This window comes from Hemiscyllium ocellatum, chromosome 2, assembly GCF_020745735.1.
Source record: "Hemiscyllium ocellatum isolate sHemOce1 chromosome 2, sHemOce1.pat.X.cur, whole genome shotgun sequence".
Lineage (NCBI taxonomy): Eukaryota > Metazoa > Chordata > Chondrichthyes > Orectolobiformes > Hemiscylliidae > Hemiscyllium > Hemiscyllium ocellatum.
This window is the reverse complement of record NC_083402.1, coordinates 6,053,223-6,078,611: the sequence shown is the minus strand read 5'-3', so window position 1 is coordinate 6,078,611 and position 25,389 is coordinate 6,053,223. Positions and strand designations below refer to the sequence as shown.

Genomic DNA, 25,389 nt, shown 5'->3' with positions numbered 1-25,389 from the left:
AATACAGGAGGAAGAACATCTTGCTGCGTTCACAGGACTTTTGTGAGGCAGAAGTAAGGACTGCAGATGCTGGAAACTAGATTTTAGGTTAATGTGGTGCTGCAAAAGCATCTGAGGAATAAGAAAAACGATGTTTTGGGCAAAAGCCCTTCATCAGGAATGGAGGCAGGAAGCGGGAGAGGGGTGGGGCTGGGGAGAAGGTAGCAAAGAGTACAGTAGGTGACTGGGGGTGGGGATGGGTGAGTGGGGGTGGGGATGGAGGTGATAGGTCAGAGGGGAGGGTAGAGTGGATAGGTGGGAAGGGAGATTGGCAGGTAGGACAGGTCATGAGGACAGTGCTGAGCTGGAAGGTTGGAACTGGGGTAAGGTGGGGGAAGGGAAATGAGGAAACTGTTGAAGTCCACATTGATGCCCTGGGGTTGAAGTGTTCTGAGGTGGAAGATGAGGCGTTCTTCCTCTCGGCATCGGGTGGTGAGGGAGTGGCGGTGGAGGAGGCCCAAGGCCTGCATGTCCTTGGCAGAGTGGGAGGGGGAGTTGAAATATTGGGCCATGGGGCGGTGGGGTTGATTGGTGTGGGTGTCCTGGAGATGTTCCCTAAAGCGCTCTGCGAGGAGGTGTCCAATCTCCCCAATGGAGAGGAGACAGCAACGGATACAATAAATTACATTGGTGGATGAGCCGGTGAAACTTTGGATGTGGAAGACTCCTTTGTGGCCTTAGATGGTGGTGAGGGAGGAGGTGTGGGTGGAGGTTTTGCAATTCCTGTGGTGGTAGGGGAGGGTACCAGGACGGGAGAGTGGGTTGTTGGGGGCGTGGATCTGACCAGGTAGTCACGGAGGGAACGGTCTTTGCAGAAAGCGGAAAGAGGGTGGGGGGGGGGTGATATATCTCTGCTGGTGGGGTTCATTTGGAGATGGCGGAAAGTTCGGCGGATGATGCGGTTAATCCGTTTGGAGGTGGCGGACATGTTTTGTGAGACCTTGTTTGGAGTGTTGAGTATAATTTTGCTCTGCACAATTAGGGAAGGAGATGCTTACCTTGGTTGGAATGCAATGAAGAAGGCTACTAACGTAATGCTTGGAATGAGAGGGGGAGTAGTTTGACTGGAATAGACCAATACTAGCTGGAGCTCAAAAGAATGAAATTTGAAAAGGATTTGACAGGTTAAAAGCTGAGTGTGTTTTCTATCACTTGAGTCTAGAACTCTGATCATCCAATCAGGTTAAAGGTATAGGACTAGGGTGAGGGAAAAATAGTATTTTCTTGGAGTATTGTGAATCTTTTGGATTCTCGCTTTGAATGTGAAGTGGAAATCAGCCATGATCTTATTAACTAATGGGCAAACTTGAGAGGCTGTATGGCTGACTGTTAGATTTTTTTTTAATGTTAAGATCTTAAGAACAGGTCAGATGGTTTGCTTTGCTTGAGATTTTGCCACATGTTAGTGACCTACATCATGAAACTATATCTGTGTCTATTACTGAGATTGTTTAAAACATTCTTTTTCTTCCTTCTTTAAATTGGAGTGTCTGTGGAAGAGCACAACAGTTGATAATTTTGCCATTGGTGACTGTGAAGCCCTTCTGCAAATCAGTGTTGAATATAGAAAAAAATGGCATAAAGAAACTCTGGGATCTGTGAAGGGAAAAGAAACTGGAAGGAGATGGGTTTTAAGAGGCAAGAAAACCGAATATGAGCTTTTTGACATTCGTTTATGAAATGTGGGAGTTGTTGATTTAGGCAAGCATTTATTGCCTGTCCCTAATTGTTCTCAAGAACGTGATGGTGATTAATTGCTGTCTTGAACTGCAGCAGCCCTTCCAGTATAGGGACAACCGCAGTGATGTTCGGGAGAGACTTCCGGGATTTTGACCCAGCATCAGTGAAAGGACAGTGATTATGTTTTAATTTCAGGATGGTATTTTACTTGGAGGGGAACTTGCAGGGTCTGATGTTCTCATGCATCTTCTGCCTTTGTCCTTCTAGGTGATAGAGGGTCATGATGTTGTCCTGTTTTCCCCCTCAGTTGAAGCAGAATCCACAGAGACACAGTATGGTGTCATCTTTATTCTGGGCCGTGGAGGGAGAGAGGACGATTGCCCATGAGCATAGAGACATGCGTTCACAGTCTTTTCTCGAAGAGCAGTTTCTCAATGAACTATATTGTCATTTTATAGGGAGGAGCATCCAGATAAGGCAATATACATATGGATTGGGCAACCACTGCAATCAGCGAGTGTCAAGTGTAAAGATTATGCCATTTGTTGTTACACAATGAATAACTGGCTTCACATAAACTGACCTCTCATACTGAATGCTTGCAATATTGTTAAATGGCTCGACATAATGGCTGCTTTACCACCTTGTTAACCCATGAACCTTGCATCCAGCATCCCATTGTTAACTGTAAGTTCTTATCTGATCTGAATAATGCTCATCTGAACCTCTTGTTTCACAGAACTCAGAACTTAACTCTTTCCCTGCTTGCTTATATCCTAAACACATTCTCAGTGAGAATGATAAAGTTGATAATAGTTAATTCAGCAATAGTAAATGTTTAATGCCCAGGGGAGATGGTCAGATTCTCACTGACACTTGTGTGGTGTGAATGTTCCTTGTCGAATACCAGCTTAAGCCTGGATATCTCTTGCTGCACTTGACACACTGCTTCAGATTTTGAGGAGTTACGAATGGTTTGAACATTGTGCAATCATCTGGAACATCTGAAAGGCCTTTCAATTTATGGGAGAGGGAAAGTTTTTTGATAAAGCAGCTGAAGATGGCTTGCTGTCCACAGGAGAAGTTAGCAGGTTACTAGGAGCAAAAGAAGTGAAATTTGCAGATAAACCCACAACCAATGCCAGCTCCTCATTCCTGATGAAGGGCTCTGGCCCGAAACGTCGAATTTCCTGTTCCTTGGATGCTGCCTGACCTGCTGTGCTTTAACCAGCTACACATTTTCAGCTCTGATCTCCAGCATCTGCAGACCTCACTTTTTACTTTTAAATTGGATTAGGAATTGGCTGGCTGGAAGGAGACAGAGGGTAGTAGTTGATGGTATAGGTTCATCTTGGAGTGCAGTTACTAGCGGTGTTCCGCAAGGATCTGTTTTGGGACCATTGCTGTTTGTCATTTTTATAAATGACCTAGAGGAGGGGCTTGAAAGCTGGGTGAGCAAGTTTGCGGATGACACAAAAGTCGGTGGAGTTGTGGACAGCGAAGAAGGATGTGGCAGGTTACAGCAGGATATAGATAAGTTGCAGAGCTGGGCAGAAAGGTGGCAAATGGAGTTCAATATAGCTAAGTGTGAAGTCATTCACTTTGGTAGGAGTAACAAGAAAATGGATTACTGGGCTAATGGTAGGCTACTTGGTAGTGTGGATGAGCAGAGGGATCTTGGTATCCATGTACACAGATCTCTGAAAGTTGCCACCCAGATAAATAGTGCTGTGAAGAAGGCATATGGTGTATTGGCTTTTATTGGCAGAGGAATTGAGTTCCGGAGTCCTGAGGTCATGTTGCAGTTGTATAAGACTCTGGTGCGGCCTCATCTGGAGTATTGTGTGCAGTTTTGGTCGCCATACTGTAGGAAGGATGTGGAGACATTGGAACGAGTGCAGAGGAGGTTTACCAGGATGTTGCCTGGCATGGTAGGAAGATCGTATGAGGAAAGGCTGAGGCACTTGGGGCTGTTCTCATTGGAGAAAAGAAGGTTTAGGGGAGATTTGATGGAGGTGTACAAGATGATTAGGGGTTTAGATAGGGTTGACAGTGAGAACCTTTTTCCGCTAATGGAGTCAGCTGTTACTAGGGGACACAGCTTTAAATTAAGGGGTGGTAGGTATAGGACAGATGTTAGGGGTAGATTCGTTACTCAGCGGGTTGTGAGTTCATGGAATGCCCTGCCAGTAGCAGTGGTGGACTCTCCCTCTTTATGGTCATTTAAGCGGGCATTGGATAAGCATATGGAGGTTATTGGGCTAGTGTAGGTTAGGTAGGCTTTGGTCGGCGCAACATCGAGGGCCGAAGGGCCTGTACTGCGCTGTATTTTTCTATGTTCTGTGTAAATTACCCCTCTAATTATTGATGCAATATTCCAACTTTTGTAAATTCTTTGAATTATCTCCCTAATTTGTGTTCAGTAAATGTGTACAGTTTCTTTCCACATTGTTTGGAAAAAATATTGCTTAAATATTGAATTATTGACAACCTTGATTATCAAAATATCAGTGATCACAAGGTCATCTGAGTGAACAATTTCAAATGTAAATCCGTTCAAAAAAGTTTCATGAATTTGTTTCGCTAAGATCTTTTGAGCATGTTTTGTATCTTACCCTGCACCTCCTTTGTTAAATATTGATCGGTGAAGTGTTTATTTAGAACAAGACAACGGCATATTCACTCGAACATTTCTATAAGAATCATCTACCTTATCCTCACCTGTGCAAACAAGTGAAAAGCTCTGAATTTCTCACAAGTTGCTCAATATATGCTCATTGAGTGTAACTAGATACATGCAGCACAGAACCAGGCCCTTCAGTCCAATTTGTCCATTCCAACCAAGTTTTCCAAACTCGGAGTTCCATATTCCTCTAAACCGTTCGTATTCATGTACCCGTGTCCAATGTCTTTTAAATGTTTTAACACCTCTAAGGTCATCTCTCATCCTCCTATAATCTAGGGAAAAAAATCCCAGTTTATTGGTGTTACAGCTTTTTAAACAAAACTGTATTAGAGGTTAGATAGGGTTAAGCAAAAACTATTGGCCTTGTCAGTGAAGTGCTCGACATATAAAGGAATTAAAAAATTCCTTTTGATATTGTTTCAGGTCTTGACGAGCTAATATTTGAATCAAACTGGGCTCTACTTATTACGTTGCAAACATTCCTGTTCTGAGTGTATTGACTGTTAAACTCCGAGGTATTACGCATGCAAAAACAGATGAACAGATGCCATCATTGTTCTCTGTGTTCGTGATGAATTTGGACAAGAATACTATGGCTTGGGACAGTGGGCTACACCTGGAGCTCTTGTTGACCAGCTATGGCCAGGTCGCATTTGGGGTTGGATGCTCAGATGAGGAGTAGCACCAAATTCTGTGATTTTGATCCCGGTCCTTGAAAATTACCCTGAAATGTTGTCATTTGCTGTGCGTAATGCAACTATCTGACTTTGTATTGTCAAATAATATCAGACTCTGAGCTTGTAGCTATTAAAGGTACAGAACTTTAAGATGTGGCAGCATAGCTGTTCTAGAGGAATTGACGAGTGACCCAAAGACATGAGTAACTGGAAAATTTAAATTTACTCTGGAATAAAGTGGTAAATGTACAACTATTGAATTGCTGTAAAAGTGCACTTGGTTCTTTAATGGCCTTGTAGGAAGAAAATCTGCTGGCCAACTTAAATTAACTAGACTTAGCAGTGTTTAGATTAGATTAGACTCCTTACAGTGTGGAAACAGGCCCTTCGGCCTAACCAGCCCACACTGACCCTCCGAAGAGTAACCCACCCAGACCCATTTCACTCTTAACCAATGCACCTAACACTACTGGCAATTGTTCTTGATTTTTATTGCTCTTGGAAACATTCAAGTAAATTAATCAATTGTACCCAATAATGTATCGGTTCACAGACCGGCAGCAGTGAAGAAATAAATGGGTCTTTTTCTGATAGGCAGGCAGTGCCTAGTGGGAAGTGCAAGTTTGTTTGAGACAAAACTGGGTTGTATTGAGAGTTTTGAGGAGAATGCTTGGAGACTTCAGGGAGGTGTAGACAAATTGAATGAATCTCTCTACCTTCGCCCCAGCCCCACCACCCCCTCCAATTTATCTCTCCATCCTGGAGGTTCCCTGCCTTCATTCCTGATGAAGGGCTTTTGCCTGAAACATCGATTTTCCTGCTCCTCGGATGCTGCCTGACATGTGCTTTTCCAGATGAAAATGAGTGAGTGGGCAAACCCATGGCAGATGTTGTGCAATGTGATTAAATGTGATGTTATAAACTTTGGTTAGAAAAACAAAAGTATAATTTAAATGGTGATACATTGGGAAACGTGGATGTGTAAAAGTATCCTGTGTGTCCTTGTTCATCAATAATGGAAATTGGCTGGCAGGTGCATCAAGCATTTAAGGCAAATTATATATAGACCTTCATTGCTTGAGGATTTGAGTTCAGAATGGGGATATTTTACTGAAGTTATGCAGGATGTTGGAAAGACTGCACTTGGAGTATTGCATTCAGTTTTGATCTCCCTACCAAAGAAAGGATATACTCATAAAAGGAGTTGAGGAGGTTCCGGGACTGATATCAGGGATGGCAGTGCTGCTCTAATAGGGGGCCTGTATTTACTGGAGCTTGGAAGAGTGAAGGGGACTCTGCACTGAGGAGGGAAGATATCTTTCTTGGTTTAGTTTCCATAGAACTAGAATATCATGGTGAGGAATAGACTATTTAGGACTGACAAAGAAAAATTTTCGTAGCTCGAAGGGTAGTGGGCAATTTGAATTCTTGGCGAGAAAAAGCTGTAGGCACCAAGTCACAATGTATTCAAGAAGGAGATGAATACTGTTATGAAGTTGAAGGTGTATATTGTATCTTTGAGAGAGAGAGAGAGAGAGAGAAAATGCTATTCTGAACTGACAGCTTACAAGCACGTGTATGTATGTGACGAGATGGCAGTCCGAGTGTACTGGAAAATTGAAAATATGTAATGTTTGGCTGTGAAATGGATGTCTGACAACAATTAGAATATGTTTTGACAATAATTAGAATTTAACCAATCAGTTTAAATTATGCCCCAGAATACTACCACCCAGTTGAGTTTGAATTTGTTTTACCAACACTGAATCAATGAGACATTTCGATGTTGGGTATAAAAATGCAGACATTTTGAAATTGGTCAGAGAGCAACTGCCGTCGAGAGAGAGAGCATGCTAATTGCCCATCTGACGTCTTTCCCTCCAAAAAATTAGGAAACACTCTCTATTAAAGGTACCTTTTCATATGAAAGCTATTCGCAGTAAAAACAAAGACAACAACCCTGGGAGATCCGCAGCCAGAAGAGTCAAGACATCGAAGAAGACAGTGACTATGCGATTTTGAAATTAAGTTGATGTCATTTTACTAAGTGTCTTATTGGAACAGCCTACTGTTGAGTTGGAGGCAGTTAAGAGAAAGGGGAACTTAGATTTGACAGTTTTTGTTTAATGTTCACTTTCAGAATTGAAGGATAAACTGATATGTCCTTTAAATAGTGGAATTTGTGAGTTCTTGATCAGTTAAAATATGTCTGACAATGAGGCAAGGTGAGCTTTTCTGGGTGTTTGGTTAAATTAAAAGAGAAGATTTTCCTCCGTGTTGTAGCAATCGTTTTTAGATATTTAAGGGGAGAAAGAGGGAATATGGCACTGAGGTAGAGGAACAGCCATGATCCTGTTGAATAATGGAGCAGGCTCAAAGGGCTGAATGGCCTACTTTTGCTTCACATTTCTATGTATTTCATCATCTGAGGGTATTTAGGTTTACTTAACAAATATATGATTTGCTAGTGACGCTCACAGAAACAAAGGAAAACAAACGTCAGAGGGCCATTATGACCATTGCTTTTTCTAAAGGAGAATAGAACTGTTGTGCTGTTCTTTATAACTCAAAAGTTGAGATGCTATTTTGAATTCACTATCCAGCATTGTAATCTGGTCTCAGCAGTACGATTAATTTCTTGTTAAAATTGTTGGGGTTGAAGGATGAAGTCAGTCTGCAGACACAGTTTCAAGACTTGATTCTTTATTACAGTTTTTCAATATTTTCCCCCTTTGTGTGATTAATGGTTGTATTTCAGCAATGATAAATCCACGCCTTTTGTCTTGAGGACTTGAAAATAAAAACAGGGATGTACTTCTGAGGCTCTGTAAGGCTCTGGTCTGACCACATTCGGATTATTGTGTGCAGTTTTGGGCTCCATAATCTCTGCAAGGACCGACTGGCCTTGGAGCGTGTTCAGATGAGGTTCACGAGAATGGTTGCAGGAATGAAAAGCTTAACATAGGAAGAATTTTTGAGGACACTGGGTCTATACTTGGAGTTCAGAAGGATGAAGGGGGTTCTAATTGAAATGTACAGAATACGTCAGTGGCCTCGACAGGGTAGGTGTTGGGAAGATGTCTCCATTGGTAGAAGAGACTAGGACTTAAGGGCACAGCCTTAGAGTAAAGGGAAGACCTTTTAAACTGAGATAAGGAGACATTTCTTCATCCAGAGAGAGATGAATGCATAGCATTCATTGTCATAGAAGGCAATGGAGGCCAGGTCATTGAGTATATTTAAAACTGAGATTGCTAGGTTGTTGAGTATCAAATGTTATGTGAAGAAAGCAGGAGAATGATATTGAGAAACTTATTGGCCATGATCAAATAGTGGAGGAGGCTCAATGTGTGCTGAATGGCCTAATTTCTGCTCCTTTGTCTTATGGTTTTGACTTAAAATATATTTTGTCATTTTCAACCTCTTAATTTTGTGAGCTTCACACTCTCATTTCTGTGGGCATGAAACTAATTGTAAACAAAACAGAATAATCATTTACTTTATTCACATAGCTCAAAAATATTAATTCCGATGTTGGGTATGAATTCTGAAAATGTCAAATTTTTCATAGTCACCAGGTGTGCACTTGGAGATTATCATGTAGTTTATATTATTTATTTTCTGTAGTGGAGTTTCATACTTGATAATTTCATCAAATAGAGTTCATCAGTTACTCCAAATGAGTTCAGATTGATAAACAGAACAGTAGTGCTTCGTTTATAAGGTTATTCATTGAGAACATCACCATTAATGCTCAATATGATGTAGCCAGTAAACATTTACGCTATTTTAAAAAAAATAAATACCCTAATTTGGAAAAACCTATTTTATCTTTCACAACTCCTCTATGTAGGTCATGACTCTTGCATTCTCTGCCCAAACCTAGTCATTAAGAAGATCATCACTTCATCGTTTGCTACTTTAGTTAGCTTATTGAACAGAGTTTTCTCAATAGTCATCTTAGTTATTAGTATTCGTGGAGATATGGGTGCTTGTAATCAACTGGATGCTCAAGGAAAATCATTGCTTGTCAAACTTCTACGTTGTTTTCATTTTGTAAACTACTTGGTCTTAATACCTGCTCTGTTGCAAATAATCTGTATTGATTTTAAACTCTGTCATAGTAGTCTTCTATCTTGAGCAATAATTTTAGAAACAGATGAGCAATATTGCTTGCTGCTGCTCTGGATAAGGAATGTACCTTTAAATCTCTTTTTTGTTCTTGACACTATCTAAACATTGTAAAGAAAACAAGGCTGTTTTGCTATTGTTGTTTTGGAAAGATTTTTGGATTCCTTTGTATGTTAGCTGCTCATTTGTTTTCATCTGGCCCCTCTTTCTCTGTTTTATTTCACTGGAGACCCTGACTCATCCATGTGTACTTCTCCACCTGGGGTCATTTACGGCATAGAAGGAGGTCATATGGCTCATCGAGTCAATGACAACTGCCCAAGGAACAGGCCAGTCAGTATCGCACACTCATGTTTTATCTCTGCAAATAAACATGCAAATTTATTTCCTTTCTGTCTCCTCCGATTTTCTTTTCAAGTCATTGACTGTCTCAGCAGTAAGTTCCAGGAATTTATCATTGACTACTTAAAAATATTCTGCTAATCACTCTTGATATGCCCTACCATCTTCAAAGGTCAGGGCGAAAGTGGGTACTGCAGGTGTTAGAGATTCAAGTCAAGATTAGTGTAGTGCTGGAAAAGCACAGCAGGTCAGGCAGCATCCGAGGAGCAGGAAAATCGATGTTTTGGGCAAAAGACCTTCATCAGGAATGATAATTTTCAAAGGTCAGTGCGTCCATTCCTAGATCCCTCTGTCCCTGTATGCTTCTCACAACTATGCCATCAAGACAGTATTGCCACTTCATATTTCCACATGAATTTGGGATATCATTTTGGAATGCCCTAGGTAACTAAAACAAGCGTCAGGAAGCAGGTTGAAATTCGGTCTGTTAGCCAGTAGAATATTCTGTTACGTTCTTTACCCTGGCACCAGGATGGAATGTCACATTTCTATATTATATTAAATAAAACAGATTTTGAACATAAATTTAGATTAGATTAGATTACTTACAGTGTGGAAACAGGCCCTTAGGCCCAACAAGTCCACACCGACCCGCTGAAGCGCAACCCTCCCATACCCCTACATTTACCCCTTACCTAACACTACGGGCAATTTAGCATGGCCAATTCACCTGACCCGCACATCTTTGTACTGTGGGAGGAAACCGGAGCACCCGGAGGAAACCCACGCAGACACGGGGAGAACGTGCAAACTCCACACAGTTCAGTCGCCTGAGTCGGGAATTGAACCTGGGTCTCTGGTGCTATGAGGCAGCAGTGCTAACCACTGTGCCACCGTGCCGCCCAAATTTTTGTTTATAAACACGGTTTATAAGTTTGTTCAGTTCTTTTTGTATTCAGTTTCTACCGTAATCTTATGTACTTACTCTCTTAGAATGTTTAAGAAGTGAAAGTTAGTGCTTTTAACTTTGATTTGATGACTATGAGAATACTTGAATTTGATTGGCTGTTTTTGCTTGTTTGCTTTCATTACCACCAAATGGTAGGTATTCTTTTATAATTTGTGCCAGGATTAAAATGTTATTGGGATATTAGCTTCATACTGGGAATCAGTTTAGCTTAGTTGGCTGGATTTTTGGTTTGCAGATCAGTGTGATGCCAACAGCTTGGGTTCAATTCCCATCACTGGTTTGAGGCTACCATGAAGGGCTCTCCTTCTCAATCTCTTCCCTCGCCTGAAGTCTGGTGGCCCTCAGGTTAAGTCACCACCAGTCGTTTCTCTCTGAGAGAGCAACTCTTCGGGTCTGGTACGATTATGGCAACACAACAGATTCGTATTACAGAACTAGTGAGATCTTCATGGGGATCTTTCTTTGAGGTTTGTGGCGAAAGCCTTCACTTTGCTGACTTCAAAATTTGAGCTGCTGATCAAGATGATTCTCTTGTATTTCAGGAATGCTTTCCATTTTGTCCTTTACATTGTAATGCTCCAGTCAGTATTAAAATATTAAAGTACTTCAGTATCATTGTCCTTTAATTCTTTCTGTAATTTGCATTCAAATTTGCTTCTCCATATTCCTGTCACAATTTGGTAATGTATTGTATACACCCAATTGTGCCATAGCTCCTCTACTCCTTCGTTCACACTAAATTAATTCTGTCCTTGATTCCTTCAGCAGCATCCCTTTCCAGTGCTTTTAGTGCTTTTTGATTTATTCATGGGTTGAGGGTGTTGCTGGCTAGGCAGCATTTATTGCCCATTCCTAATTGCCCAGAGGCACATTGCTGTGGGTCACATGTAGTCCAGACCAGGTAAGGATGGTAGTTTCCTTTCCAAAAGGACATGAGTGAACCAGATGGGATTTTTCAACAATGGGTTCATGGTCGCCATTCGACTCTTAATTCCAGAGTTCTTTTCAATTGATTTCAAATTCCACCATATGCTGTGGCAGGATTCGAACCCGCTTCCCCAGAATATTATCTGGCTCTCAGTATTAACAGTCCAGTGGTAATACCACTATACCACTGCCTCTTTGATCAGTGTAACCATCTCTTCTCTTGTGCTATTTTTCCTGAATTCCTTATAATACAAACATTAAGTTGCTTGTTCTGTCTCCCTTGTATGAGGCCAGGCCTTTATTATTGCCACTATATCCTAATTCTAGATGGCATTGACCTTGCAGTTCAACAACTTTATCTATTGCATGACACTGAAATGCATAGTGAGTTTTGAGAAGATCTAGGACAAGCCAAACAAAGACATGCACGAAAATTCCTAGAAGCATGGCATTCCAACCAGAACTCTTATCAACAAACACATCGAGTTAGATCCCATCTACCACCCCCTGAGAAAATGAACCGGAAGTGACTTCACAGGAAATGATATCACAAGAAATGACATCACCAACCCAATGAAACCCAAACCTATAAATAGAAAGCAGGAATTTTCAGCATTGCTTCGCCTGAGGCCCACTGAAGACGTTACCAAGTAAGGTAAGGAAACGTATGGAAATGAACCTTGCAGCTCAGTGAGCAAACCTACATCCAAAACTCAAATGCATCTCAGACTGCCTGTCATTTAGCCCATAGTTTCAAGCTCTGCTTTCAAGCTATTCTTTGTTCTTGCACTTATCTATTTCCTCTGTGCTCCTTGTTTCTTCTCTGTCATTTATTGTGACCCACTTGGGAAAGTGCATTGATTCTTGAGCCCCACTACTCTTTGGTTGGCTACAAAGTTAATGATTTAATCAAAGTACACCAAGTTACCATCTTGCTTGTCTGGAATTGGGTTAATGGAAAACACTTACCAGGTTCTTACCAGGGACAGCTAACCCTCTTTTTAAAATATCTATGACTACATACAGAGAGGAAAAAAGTGGTGGTATATGTGGACGAAAAGAAAGTATTTGGAAAGCACTGTTCAAGAGGACCAGTCCACAGGATTGATGAGACATTTGTTCCACACGACCCTCTGATCTCCTTTTCTAAGTAACTACTTGCAACATTGGTGGGAGAAAATAGCTGGCATTTCTGTGACTTCAGTTACCTTACTGTAGAGGGATGGAGTCAAAAAGTGTGGCGGTAGAAAAGCATTCTGGATTAGTGGTGCTGGAAGAGCACAGCAGTTCGGGCAGTATCTGAGGAGCAGTAAAATTGACGTTTCGGGCAAAAGCCCTTCATCAGGAATAAAGGCAGAGAGCCTAAAGGGTGGAGAGATAAAAGCTAGAAAAGCATAGCCAGTCAGGCAGCATCCAAGGAACAAAAGAAACCACGTTTTGGGCATAAACCCTTCATCAGCCCTTCATGATGAAGGACTTATGCCCGAAATGTTGATTCTCCTTCTCAGATGCTGCCTGACCGGCTGTGACTTCCCAGCGCCACACTTTTCGACTCTGATCTGCAGTCCTCACTTTCTCCCTGTAGAGAGATGGTGACAGCGAACCTGTTCTTTCAGCAGTCCTGAAACTGCTCCCTTCTGTTGTAAACACTTGACCTGTTTGTTGTTGGCTTTAATGACTTCTGTCATCTGTAACTAGTCACTGACATTGACAGTAACTAATCAGCAATCTGAAGCTGGACGAGTCTCACTGCACATGCCCACCGGTGTTGTAGCATCTTATGTCTCTATGCTCACTGTTTGCAGTGCAGGAGTGTAATTTTAAGTCATAATGAGCCATCATGACTCAAAGGTGCAGCAATTCCTTTTGCAGTACTGGGCTTCAAAACTGTCTTGTTACTCTTTTAGTCCACAGTCAAAAACAAAGAAAAATAAGAAGTGGTCTTTACATTATCTTGCATCCTGGTCCTTTGACCCTGCCAAATTAGTTTAAGGTCTTTTCTGCAGAGCTTGTTTGAAGTTAAGCTGAAAATTGGAGGTCCAAACCTTTTGGCTTGTAGAAATTTTGTTCTAGTGCTCTTCTGAGTTACAGCCAAATTGGTTTGTGTAATAGGGTATTTCCAGCTCAACTGATGGCTCAGCTTTTGAGAAGTTGTGATTTTAATTGCTGCAGGATGAGATGGGAGAAGCAAGGATATTGATTATGATGGTATGCAATTGCAGCAGAAATGGCTTCTCAAGCTTCCTGTGCCATTCAATACAGTTGTGCTTGAATGTATTCCAAATTCCGCTTTCCCATCAAACCCCAATAATCTTTCACTTGCCTCACCTAACAAGAATCTATCTAGTTGTCTTAAAAATATTCAGTGACCTCTGTGCCATCGCCTTCTCAGGCAGTGTTCTAAAGTTGTACAATCTCGGGTAAGAAAAAATCCTCCTCAACTCAGTCCTAAGCCAGTCTCTAATTTTAAAATAACATCCCCCGTCTTAGACTCGGCCACAAATAGAAATGTCCTTTCCACATCGTCTATGTCGAGAGCATTTAAGATCTCATACACTTCAATAAAGTCACCACTCACTCTTCCAAACTCCAATGGAAATAGGTTCATCCTCTCAAGATAATCTGTTAATTCCTGATATCAATTTAGTTTACTCTGAACATCCCCAATGCACTTGCGTTGTTCCTTTTAGTATCAGGACAAAAAACTGCACCCATTTTCCAAGGTTGTGATCTTATTAGTGCCCTGCACAACTGAAACGTAACATAGTTTTTTTTATGTTCAGTTCTCACAATAAAGCAGAGCATCCTGTTAACCACCTTGGTTCTGTGTTTATCTGGATGCTAACTTTTACTTGTTGCCAAAAAAAATTGTTTCATTCTTCTTGCCAAAGTGAACACCTTCATATTTTCCCAGGTTTTTGTGCTCTCGCACAACCTATCCATATAAAGTCATACAGCACAGAAACACCCTTCAATCCAACTTGTCCGTAGCGACCACATTTCCCAAATTAAACTAGTCACATATGGGATTTGGCCCATATCCCTCCATACAATTCATATTCGTGTATGAATGTCTTTATCTACAATCTCTTTTATCTTTTTCGCAGATTGTATCTTGGTACTGTCTGCAAGTTTACCATGCTTCACTCCCTCAGATCACCTAAGTCATTGATATAAGTTATGAAAGTTGAGGCCCCAGCACAGACCCTTGCCAATCAGGTGAAAACTTTTCTGCCAGCCAGCCAATTTTCTTTGTATGCTAATGTTATCCCATATCACAAGCTTTTATTTTCTGTCTGTCTTGATCTTTGATCTGACACGTCAGATGTTAGCTGTAGCATCTGTCTATGAGAGTCAAATATGATCAGTTCTGCTTTATCCTTTTAAAACCAGTGCTGGAAGCACTTGCTTGAATGTTGGGCCAGGTTCACTTGCAGTTCATTCTCTGATTGAATACTCCACTGATATTCGCTATGCAGGTTAAGACGTGAAGAATAGTCATTTGGCCAGAGTTTTATGAGATGTCCTGTGCCTGTAGGAATGTATGCAGTAAAGTGTTACAAAAAGAGAAGTAAATTGTAAAAGAAACTGAATGAAAATAAAAATAAGTCTCGCACTTGGCTCTGAGTTATAAAGATGAATCTGTGTATTTCTGTCAGTATAGATGTGATTAATATGTGATGTCATCTGTACTTCAATGCAAGTTCCTTGGGCATTTTGGCAAGTGACATTGTCTCTCTATTGGCTTGATAAATGATTGTACTTGCTATTCCTGTTCCTGGACGAAACAAACATGAATAGACGTGCAAGAACAATTTCTTAATGCGTCTAAACTGTTTTTCAAAGGACTTGATTATATGAGTCATTCAGTCTTTTTACGTTCTACAATGGGTGGGCAAATTCATTTTCAAATGTAATTATAGGGGCATTGGTCCAACTCATCCGACCAGACATCCCATTTAGACCTAGTTCCATTTGCCACAATTTTGCCCATATCCCTATAAACCATTCCTATTCATTTACCCATCCCAATGCCTTTTTGAATGCTGGAATTGTACCAGCCTCCCCTTCGTTCCAGGCATACACCACTCTCTGCATGATAAAGATCCCCTCAGGTCCTTTTAGGTCTGTCACCTTAAATATATACCCTCTAGTTTTGGACTTCCTCACCTTGAAAAATAATACTTTAACTGTTCATGCTGTAAACACCCCTCATGATTTTATAAAAATCTATAAGATCAATCCTGCAGCCTATGATGCTCTCAAGGTAAAAAGCCACAGCTTATTCAGTCTCTCCCTATAGCTTAAACGCTCCAGTCCTGGTAACATCCTTTACTGCTCCCTCTCAAGTTAAAAATGGATTGTATTATTTATTGTCATTGTTTGGTTGGGGTTGTTGTGAGCAAATTTGGTGTCTACATTACAACAGTGCTTATATTCCCAAAAGTAGTTGATGACGGATTTTATATCTGAGGCAAGAGGAGTACACCATCACTGTAGACCCACTACTCCTCTAGTCACAGCATAAAATAACCATACTTTTTGTTATCAGAATGGCTAACCAATTAGCTGCTTGTTACCAGGTTTTAAACAAAAATCGACTTATCAACCAGGTTTTTGAATTAACCTAATCGAGTTCATTGTCAAAACAAAGTTACTCAATAAGGATATAATAGTAGTTAATATCTCTTCAGAAATAGTGTAGTGTTGATGTTTATCCTTGTAAATATTCTGTTAGTTGCTGTCTTGCTTTCTTTTGAAGTCAGATGTCATGACTCCAGGTTTGTAGTCTGACAGATTTATTTAAAGTCGATTAAAGTGTGTAGCTGAAAAGACACAGCATGTCAGGTAGCACAGGAGAAGCAGTAAAGTTGATAGTTTGTGAGAAGAATTGTAGGTCGGGTGCTCGTTGTTGTAGTTCTGTTCGCCGAGCTGGGAGTTTTTCTTGCAAACGTTTCGTCCCCTTTCTAGGTGACATCTTCAGTGCTTGGGAGCCTCCTGTGAAGCGCTTCTGTGCTGATTCCTCCGGCATTTATACTGGTTTGAATCTGCTGCTTCCGGTTGTCAGTAGCTGTCCGCTGCAGTGGCCGGTATATAGGGTCTAGGTCGATGTGTCTGATGATCGAATTTGTGGATGAGTGCCATGCCATGAACAGCCAGGGGATTCCTAGAAGCATGGCACTCCTCCACGAATTCGATCAACAGACACATCGACCTAGACCCTATATACCGGCCACTGCAGCGGACAGTTACTGACAACTGGAAGCGGCAGATTCAAACCAGTATAAATGCCGGAGGAATCAGCACAGAAGCGCTTCACAGGAGGCTCCCAAGCACTGAAGATGTCACCTAGAAAGGGGACGAAACGTTTGCAAGAAAAACTCCCAGCTCGGCGAACTGAACTACAACAGTAAAGTTGATATTTCAGTTCAGAACACTTCTTCAGGACTGATGAAGGGTCCCAATTCGAAACATTAACTTTTCTGCTGCTCTGATACAGCCTGACGTGCTGTGCCTTTCCAGCCCCACCTTTTATCAACTTGACTTCCAGCACTTGCAGTTCTTACTATCTCCAGGTCTATTTAAACTGTCAGGAGTTCACCTGATAAAGGTGCAGCACTCAAGGTATGAGAGTTTAAACAAACCTGCTGGACTATAACGTGGTGTTGTGACTTCTAACTTTGACCACCTCAGTCTTCCATTTCCATAGTCAATCTGACTGCAAATTAGAGGAATATAGAACATGGAATACTCCAGCGCAGTACAAGCCCTTCAGCCCTCGATATTGCACCGACCTGTGAAAATAACCTGATGCCCATCTAACTACATCATTTCATTATTAGCCATATGTATGTCCAATGCTCTTTTAAATGCTGTTAGTGTTGGTGAGTCTACTGCTGTTGCAGGCAGGCCATTCCATGCCCCCCCTATTGAGTGTAGAAACTACCCCTAATATCTGTCCTAAATCTATCACCCTCATTTTAAAGCTATGTCCCCTTGTGTTAGCCTCACCATTTGAGGGAAAAAAACCTCTCATTGTCCACCCTATTTAACCCTCTGATTTTATCTTATGTCTCAATTAAGTCACCGCTCAGTCTCCTTCTGTTCAATGAAAACAGCCTCAGTTCCCTCAGCCTTTGCTCCTAAGATCTTCCTTCCATACCAGGCAACATTCTAGTAATTCATCTCTGAACCCTTCCACATTCTTCCTATAACGTAGTCACCCGAACTGCATGCAATACTCCAGGTGCGGCCTTACCATTGTATTGTACAGCTGAGGCCTGACCTCTTGGCTCCGAAACTCAATCTCCCTACTAATAAACACCAGCACATCACATGCCTTCTTAACAATCCTATCAATCTGGATGGAGAAGGTCAGGGAATTTTACCATTAGTCCGGTACTCTGCATTCCTGTTATTTCTTCCGAAGTGAACTAACCTCACACTTTGCCGCATTAAACTCCATTTGCCACTTCTCATCCCAGCTCTGCATCTTATTTATGTCCCTCTGTAACCCTGAAAAACCTTCAGCACTATCCACAACTCTGTCTATCTTAATGTCATCTGCAGATTTACTAACCTATCCTTCTACGCCCACATCAAGATCTTTATAAAAATGACAAACAGCAATGGCCCCAAAACAGGTGCTTGCGGAACACCACTGGTAACCGAGCTCCAAGATGAACATTTCCCACCAACCACCACCCTCTGCCTTCTTTCAGCTAGCCAATTTCTGATTCAAAACACAGTTTCCTTCGATCCCAAAACACTGTTTTGTGCAATAGCCTACTGTGTGCAACGCTATTAAATGCCTTACTGAAGTCCATATAAACCATTTCAACCACTTTACTGTCATCCACCTCTTTTTGTCATCTTCTCGCAGAACTCAATAAGGTTTGTGAGGCATGACTTACCCTTCACAAAACTGCGTTGACTATCCCTCAGCAAATTATTCATTTCCAGGTGATTATAAATCCTATCTCTTATAACTTTGTTCAACACCTTACCCACAACCAAAATAAGGCTCACTGGCCTATAATTACCAGGGTTGTCTTGACTCCCCTTCTTGAAAAGGGAACAATATTTGCAGTCCTCCGTTGTTGAGGGAAAAAAAACCTTCTGCCTCGGCAGCCTACAGCCTGGAGGACTTCACAATGAGTTCTCTAATTTCAAATAGTCTTCCCATTCATCCCCCAACTCCCTTTTCTGCTCCGCCTCCTCCCTTCCTGCTGCCAACTCAGTTCATCCCTCCCATCAACCAACCAGGTCATACTCACTACAAGTGTTCATATATCATTACCTTATCATTGCATGCCCCGCTCATCCCCCAGGCTGTAGCTTCTCACCCCCTTATCTAGTTCTGAAGAACGGTTATACCTGAAACATTGACTTCTCCCTTCCTGATGCTGCCTGGCTTGCTGTGTTCTTCCAGCCTCCTGTTTGACTGTCCCAGTCCAACATTGGCCTCCTCACATCATGGCACTCTCTTGAAATTATAGAGTAAAACAGATTTATCTGTCATGGTTGAATTCTAAAAAGAGTCACTGACCAATGGTAAATGTGGTCAACTGATTAATTGCATTCAGTTGTTTCTCAAGTCTTGCAGACACAGCTTGCTCAGGAAATGCAATCTTGCGATAAAATCAAATAAAAACCATTTGCTGGAGAAATTCAGCAGCATCTGTGGAAAGAAACAGCTAACATTTTGAGTTCAGTATGACTCTTCAGAACTGAAAGGAATTTGAAACGTTTTTATGATGGAGGAAGAGTGAGTAGAGGGATTGAAGTGCTAAGAGCAAAAGACAGGTGTTATGTTTGGTGGTGGTGTGGAGATAAGATGTAAAATGGGTGTGAATAAAGGTGCATGATCTCAAATATTTATAGGATTAAGTCACCAATAGTTCTACTGTACCAAAGGGCTACTCTCTTGGAGAGAGACGACTTGCGGTGAGTTTAGCATGAGGGTCACCATGTCTCGGGCAAGGGGAGAGGTTGAGAAGGAGAGTCATTCATGGTGACCTCAGCTGGTGAGGGATAATAATTCTAAGATGATGAATAGACTTTTTAAAAAAAAATTAATGTTTGGTGGGTGGCTGGAGCTGAGATGACTGAACTCCAACAACTGCAGCCATCTTCCTGTGTGCCAAGTGTGACTTCAACCAGTGGAAACATTTCTCCTGATGTCCATTGATTTCCGTTTTGCCAGGGCTCCTTGATTCCACACAGAGTCAAATGCAACCTTGAGGTAAAGGGCTATGACTCTTACATCATTTCAAGAATTTAGCTCTTGATTCAAACATAGATCAGAGATATCAGGAGCTGAGTGACCCTGCTGGAACCCAAAATGGGCATTGCTGAGTTGGGTATTGCTGAACAGGTGCTGATTTATAAGAGTTGTCAACAGCTTCCATCACTTCCTTGATGATTGAGAGTAGACTGATAGGATGATATTAGTCTAAGGAAGGAACACTGGGCCCAAAACACACACTCTGACTTTTCTCCACGGATGCTGTCAGAACTGCTGAGCTTTTCCAGCAATTTTTGTTTTTGTTTTTATTTTCTAATAAACCTGTTCAGAGATGTTATTACACACCTCAAGAACAGACCTCCTGGATCAAAGGTATGAAGACTACTACTGCTTCACAGGATACATGCTGGTACATTGACATTGAAATGAAGTAGATTTTTTTTCTCTTATCTGCTGTGACTCAGCAGTCTGTATTTGTGCTACCTAAGTTCTGTTGCTGATAGGGGCAGCGCAGTGACTCAGTGGTTAGCACTGCTGTCTCTCAGTGCCAGGGACCCAGGTTTGATTTCAGTCTCTGGCAACTGTCTGTTTGCACATTTTCCCCATATCTGTATGGGGTTCCTCCAGGAACTTCAGTTTCCTTCTGCAATCCAAAGATGTGCATTGGTGAATTGGCCATGCTAAATTGTCCATAGTGTTCAGGGATGTATAGATTAGGTGTATTAGTCACGGGTGAATATAGAGTCGTGGGTAATGGGTTTGGATGGGGGAGGGGGTTCCTCTTTGGAGGGTCATTGTGGACTTGTTGTGCCAAAGGGCCTGTTTCCCCACTGTAGGGATTTTAAGATTTTTGGTGTTGAAGTTTCCACCTGAGTGACTTGTTACATTTAATTGTTTCTGACTTTCAACATAGAGGAGCATTAAATCATGAGGTGAGGGATGGGGATATGGGATATTGACCTAATTAGAGCAGAAGTTTCTCTAAATAGGGTAGAGTGGGACCTGAGGGCACAGGCTGAGTGTGGTGACATTCATTTATAACTGAGATGCTGAATTTCTTCAGCCAGAGGATTGTGAATCTGTGGAACTCATTGCTGTAGAAGGCCATGAGGTCAAGTCATTGAGTGTATTTAAGACTGAGGAGGTTTTTGATTAGTAAGAGAATTAAAGGTTATGGCGAACAGGCAGGAGAATGGGTTCAAGAAAGTCAGCCATGATCGAATGTGGAGCAGATTTGATGGGCCAAGTAGCTTAATTCTGCTTCTATATCTTACAGTCTTATATTAAGCAGAAAATGCCCTTGCCTGCATTTGAATTGCAGGGTCATAAATGCTTCTCTTGCCTGCAATACCAGTGTCTCAAGATATTAAAAAAAATGTTTGGGACATTGGCAGTTAGATATGATTTGGTGATTGTGATGACTTAAGGAGTTGTTGCCTAACTAGAATGGGTAATCATTTTTACTAGATTTAGGTCAGTGAATTTAAATTATACTAGACGCAATTGTGGGTTTTGAAATCCTAGTTTTGGAGCAGACTTCTGGATTGCTCGCTGTGCCACGTTATGATTATGCTCCCATTCCCTTACTGTTTGTGTGATAATGCTGATGAATAACACTAATGACGCCAGTTAAGGAACAGTAACTGCGCTTTTACATCAAAATAGAGAAAGGAAACTGTTTAAGAGATGGAAGCTAGATACAAAGAACAAAACAAAACCTTTCTGCAAAAGGAATGATTGCTTTTCCACATTTAAAAGTGAGTCAATTTCTTTGATAAAGTCATATAGCAAGGAAACAGACTATTCAGTCTAATCAAACCATGCCGATCATAATCTCAAACTAAACTAAGTCTCACCTGCCTGTCCATGCCCACATCCCTTCAAACATTTCCTATTTTGGACTTGTCCAAAGATCTTTTAACATTACAGCTGTACCTGGATTCACCATTTCCCTTGGAAGTTCATCAGCCACACAGACCACTCTGTGTTTGAAAAAAGAAAATTGTCCCTCATGTCTTTTTTAAAAATCTTTCTACTCTCACCTTAAAAATATGCCCCTTTGTCTTGAAATACCCCACCCGAGGGAAAAGATACCTGCCTTTCACCTTATCTATGCCCCGTATGATTTTATAAACCTCTTAATTTGATCATCCCTCACCATCCTGTGCTTCAATGAAAATAGTCCAGCCTATTCAGCCTTGCTTTATAGCTGCTCCTTCATCCCCTGCAAGACAAGGAATTGACTCTAATGTTTCTGTTAACACTCCCTAATTTGCTCAATGTATTTTTTGCGTCACGAAAATGGTGTTTTGTTATTCATTGTCATTTTTAGATGTTAACATTGATATCATTATTGTTACCCAAATGAAAATTTAGGTCAACTATGATTTGTTGGTGGCATAGTGATCATGTCATTGGGCTGGTAATCCAGTGCCTCAGTCTAATGTTGTAGGTCATGGATTTTAATCCCGCATTTGTGAAATTTAAAGACAGTCAAAAAAAACCCTTTGTTTTTAGGAATTTAGAAAGGAATGGTTTTTGTGTAACCACTGTCAATTATTAGAAAAACCTATCTGGCTCTTAACTGTCCTTTAGGGAAGGAGATCTGCCATTCCCACTTGGTGTGGTCAATACGTAACTCTAGATCACTCAGTAGTTACATTTGTGAAACTGGCTCACTATCATTTTCTAAAGGGCCATTAGGCTTCGGTAATAAGTTTACCATTTCCTGTAAATAAGTTAAAAGAATCTGAATTCAACCTTCACTAGCTTTTTTTTTTGGAATCTGACACTGTTCAAAGAAAAACATTTATCTTAATAGACTTTGATTTGGCTTGGTGCTCAGGTTTGGAGGGATGGCACAGACTTCATTCTTTCTTAAATCACCCAACTGTAAGCCAATTTACTCACTCTCTGATTTTATTTTGACTTTTTGTGTTGAGAGGTGCAGCTGAGTGGTCCTTATTTATATCTCAAGTGCATCTGACATCCTTGACCCCAATTTTCAGCTGGAAGTTGAGATAAAGACAGACTGCTGAGGCTTTCCTTAGAATGGATGAATGAATCATTTGGATTTCTGTTGGCCATTCCCAGGAAAACCCAAAAGAATTTAAATATTAACAAAGGAAATGAGAATGTGAGAGGGACGAGTTGGCTGTGATAATTTGGGAAACTGTCTTTAAAGGAATAACAGTTGTTTAGATCAGAGTGGTGCTGGAAAAGCACAGCAGACCAGGCAGCATCTAAAGAGCAGGAAAATCGGTGTTTTGGCTAAAGCCCTTCATCAGGAATCAGGCTATTCCTGATGAAGGTCTCTTGCTTGAAATGTCGATTGTCCTGCTCTTCAGATGCTGCCTGATCTGCTGTGCTTTTCCAGCACCACTCTGATCTAAACTCTAGTTTCTAGCATCTGCAGTCCTTTCTTTTGCCTTTAAAGGAATAACAATCAACAGAGAAAGGCAAATAGTGTTTATTCATGGTTTGTAACTAATTGGCAACCCCTTGAAATGGAATAACACTACTGATAGTGTGATTTAACTGTGGTTCACAAGAGAAGTTAAATGTTGAATTAGATCAAAGGAAGAAGCTTTTAAAATGGTTAAAAGAGTGTCATTAATCTGACAGGTGGCAGCATTTTAGAATTCAGGAAAGGAGAGTGAAGAAGCTGATTTGAAACTGTAGAATATGAAAGTAAGCTTGTGGCAAACATAAATTTAACTGTAACAGCTTCTGGAGCATGTGAAAAGGAAAGGATTAGCATAGCCAAATGAGGGCCAATTACAGGCAAGGATAGTGTGGGGAAAGGACCCGCGATCTAGATGAATGCCAACCTATTTCTTATGCTGTATAGAGCCCATGAAATACTTTGAGGGACTGTCACTTTTGGAATGTATGAATCACAGCAGCTAATTTGCATTCACTATTATCCCACAAATGATGATGTGACAATATCTAGATTATCTGCTCTAAGAAATTAAATACTATCTTTCTTATTCCTGTAGGTCAATGTGGTTCCATTTCTACAAAAAACTTGGTTGCCAGTGTCAATTCCAGCTACAATATAACCTGCTACTTTTGTGAATTTGGTGCTGCTGATCAGGTTGAATGGAAATATGCTGGCAATCTCCTTCCCAGCAGCTACTACACCAAGATCACCTCCAACATTAGCATGGTGTCACTGAATAACCTTGGCCTAACCAGCCAGCAAGGAGAAAATCTGACGTGTACATTTAAAACAGAGTCTTACACCACTTCAGTCAAGACTGGATGTAAGTATCGTATTATAAAGGCATACAAATTGCAATAAGTGGATTTTTTTGTTTTTCCCACAGTCAAATGAATTTGGGTGTCAATGGGTGGAGGTGCAAATGGTAATACTTAGAGGTTGAAGCTTTTTTTGGCTATGGTCTTCACTGAGGTGAACTGATGGATGCCTTCAAAGTTCTGAAACGGTTCAGTAGGCTAGATCTGGATAAAATGTTTCCATTTTTATTGGAGTTCAAAACATTGTGCCATGAATATGAGAGCCAGTTATAAATTGAGAAAGGAATTTAAGTGAAACCCCTTTTATCTGGAATGGTTAGAATGTGAACCTGCAAACTCAACGGGTAGTTGAGGCAAATTATATAGATACATGTAAGAGGACGTTGTTTAAATAGACAAGAGAAGAAAAAAGGAGGATATAATGATCTGGTGAGATGAAGATCTGAAATAGTCTTGCATTCAAGGAAAAGACTGGTATTTGAAATGATGTTTCTGTGTTGCAGATTCTACCAGCACATCAGAAATTGGAGTAGGAGTAGACCCTTACCAATTCTGAGAATAACTCCTATTTCTTGACCAACTTTGTTACAGGCTGTGTACAATAGAATTAATAAAGTTGAGACTGGGATGTGAAAAGTGCACAAGCTATTTTGTTGCCAGTCAATCAGCAGGATGGTTTATCCATCCAAAGTGTTTAAGAAACTGGAGTTCAAATATTTTTGTTTCTTTAGATCCCCCGGAGGCTCCTCGGGATTTGGAATGTGTAACCCAGAACTTTGGTAAACTCAAGTGTTCTTGGCGCACAGGAAGAGATACAAATATAGAAACAAACTACACTGTCTGCTCTTGGTGAGTTCTCATCATCTTGTGTGGACTCTGATAATTGCTATGATATCATACCATTTTAAAAATACCACGCAACACTCTAATTCGAGAGATGGATAGTGTTCTCTGCAGACTGTCCAGTGCTGGGGTTAAGGACATCTGATTGAGTTGGAGAAGGAGGGGAGGGATCCAGTTGTCATTATTCACTTGGTGCTAATTACATTGGTAAGACGAGAAAGGATATTTTGCTGGAAAACTTCCAAAAGGAGCTAAATTAAAAATGAAGGTAATAATCTCTGCACTACCAGCTGAGCCACAGGCAAACTGTAGAGTAAATAAAGTCACGGAGCTAAATATACGGCTCAAAGATTTGTGTGGGTGGAATGCATTTCAGATCCTGGACATTGGCACCAGTACTGCGGTAGAAAGGAATTGTCCTGGTAGAATTGCTCCACTTAAACTGTGCTGGGACCGGCAACCTGATGAATTAAAAAAAAAACAAATCAAATAACTTGGACTATAGAGAGGGCTTTAAACTAATTAGAATTAGAGAAGCAAAATGTAAATTGCAAAGCAAGATGAGGTGACCGCATTCAGGATT

The 25,389-nt window shown here is 41.0% G+C and overlaps 1 protein-coding gene across 6 annotated transcripts in view; it reads left to right on the top strand.

The window, feature by feature from the left end:
* The window catches only part of lifra (LIF receptor subunit alpha a), a 183,980-nt gene that overhangs the window by 103,685 nt on the left and 54,906 nt on the right, over positions 1-25,389 (top strand). For all 6 annotated transcript variants that reach the window (XM_060834282.1, XM_060834299.1, XM_060834318.1 and 3 more), the window contains exons 3-4: positions 23,702-23,968; positions 24,695-24,812. In XM_060834282.1, the coding sequence (XP_060690265.1) occupies positions 23,702-23,968; positions 24,695-24,812 (385 nt within the window). The remainder of the gene's footprint in view (positions 1-23,701; positions 23,969-24,694; positions 24,813-25,389) is intronic.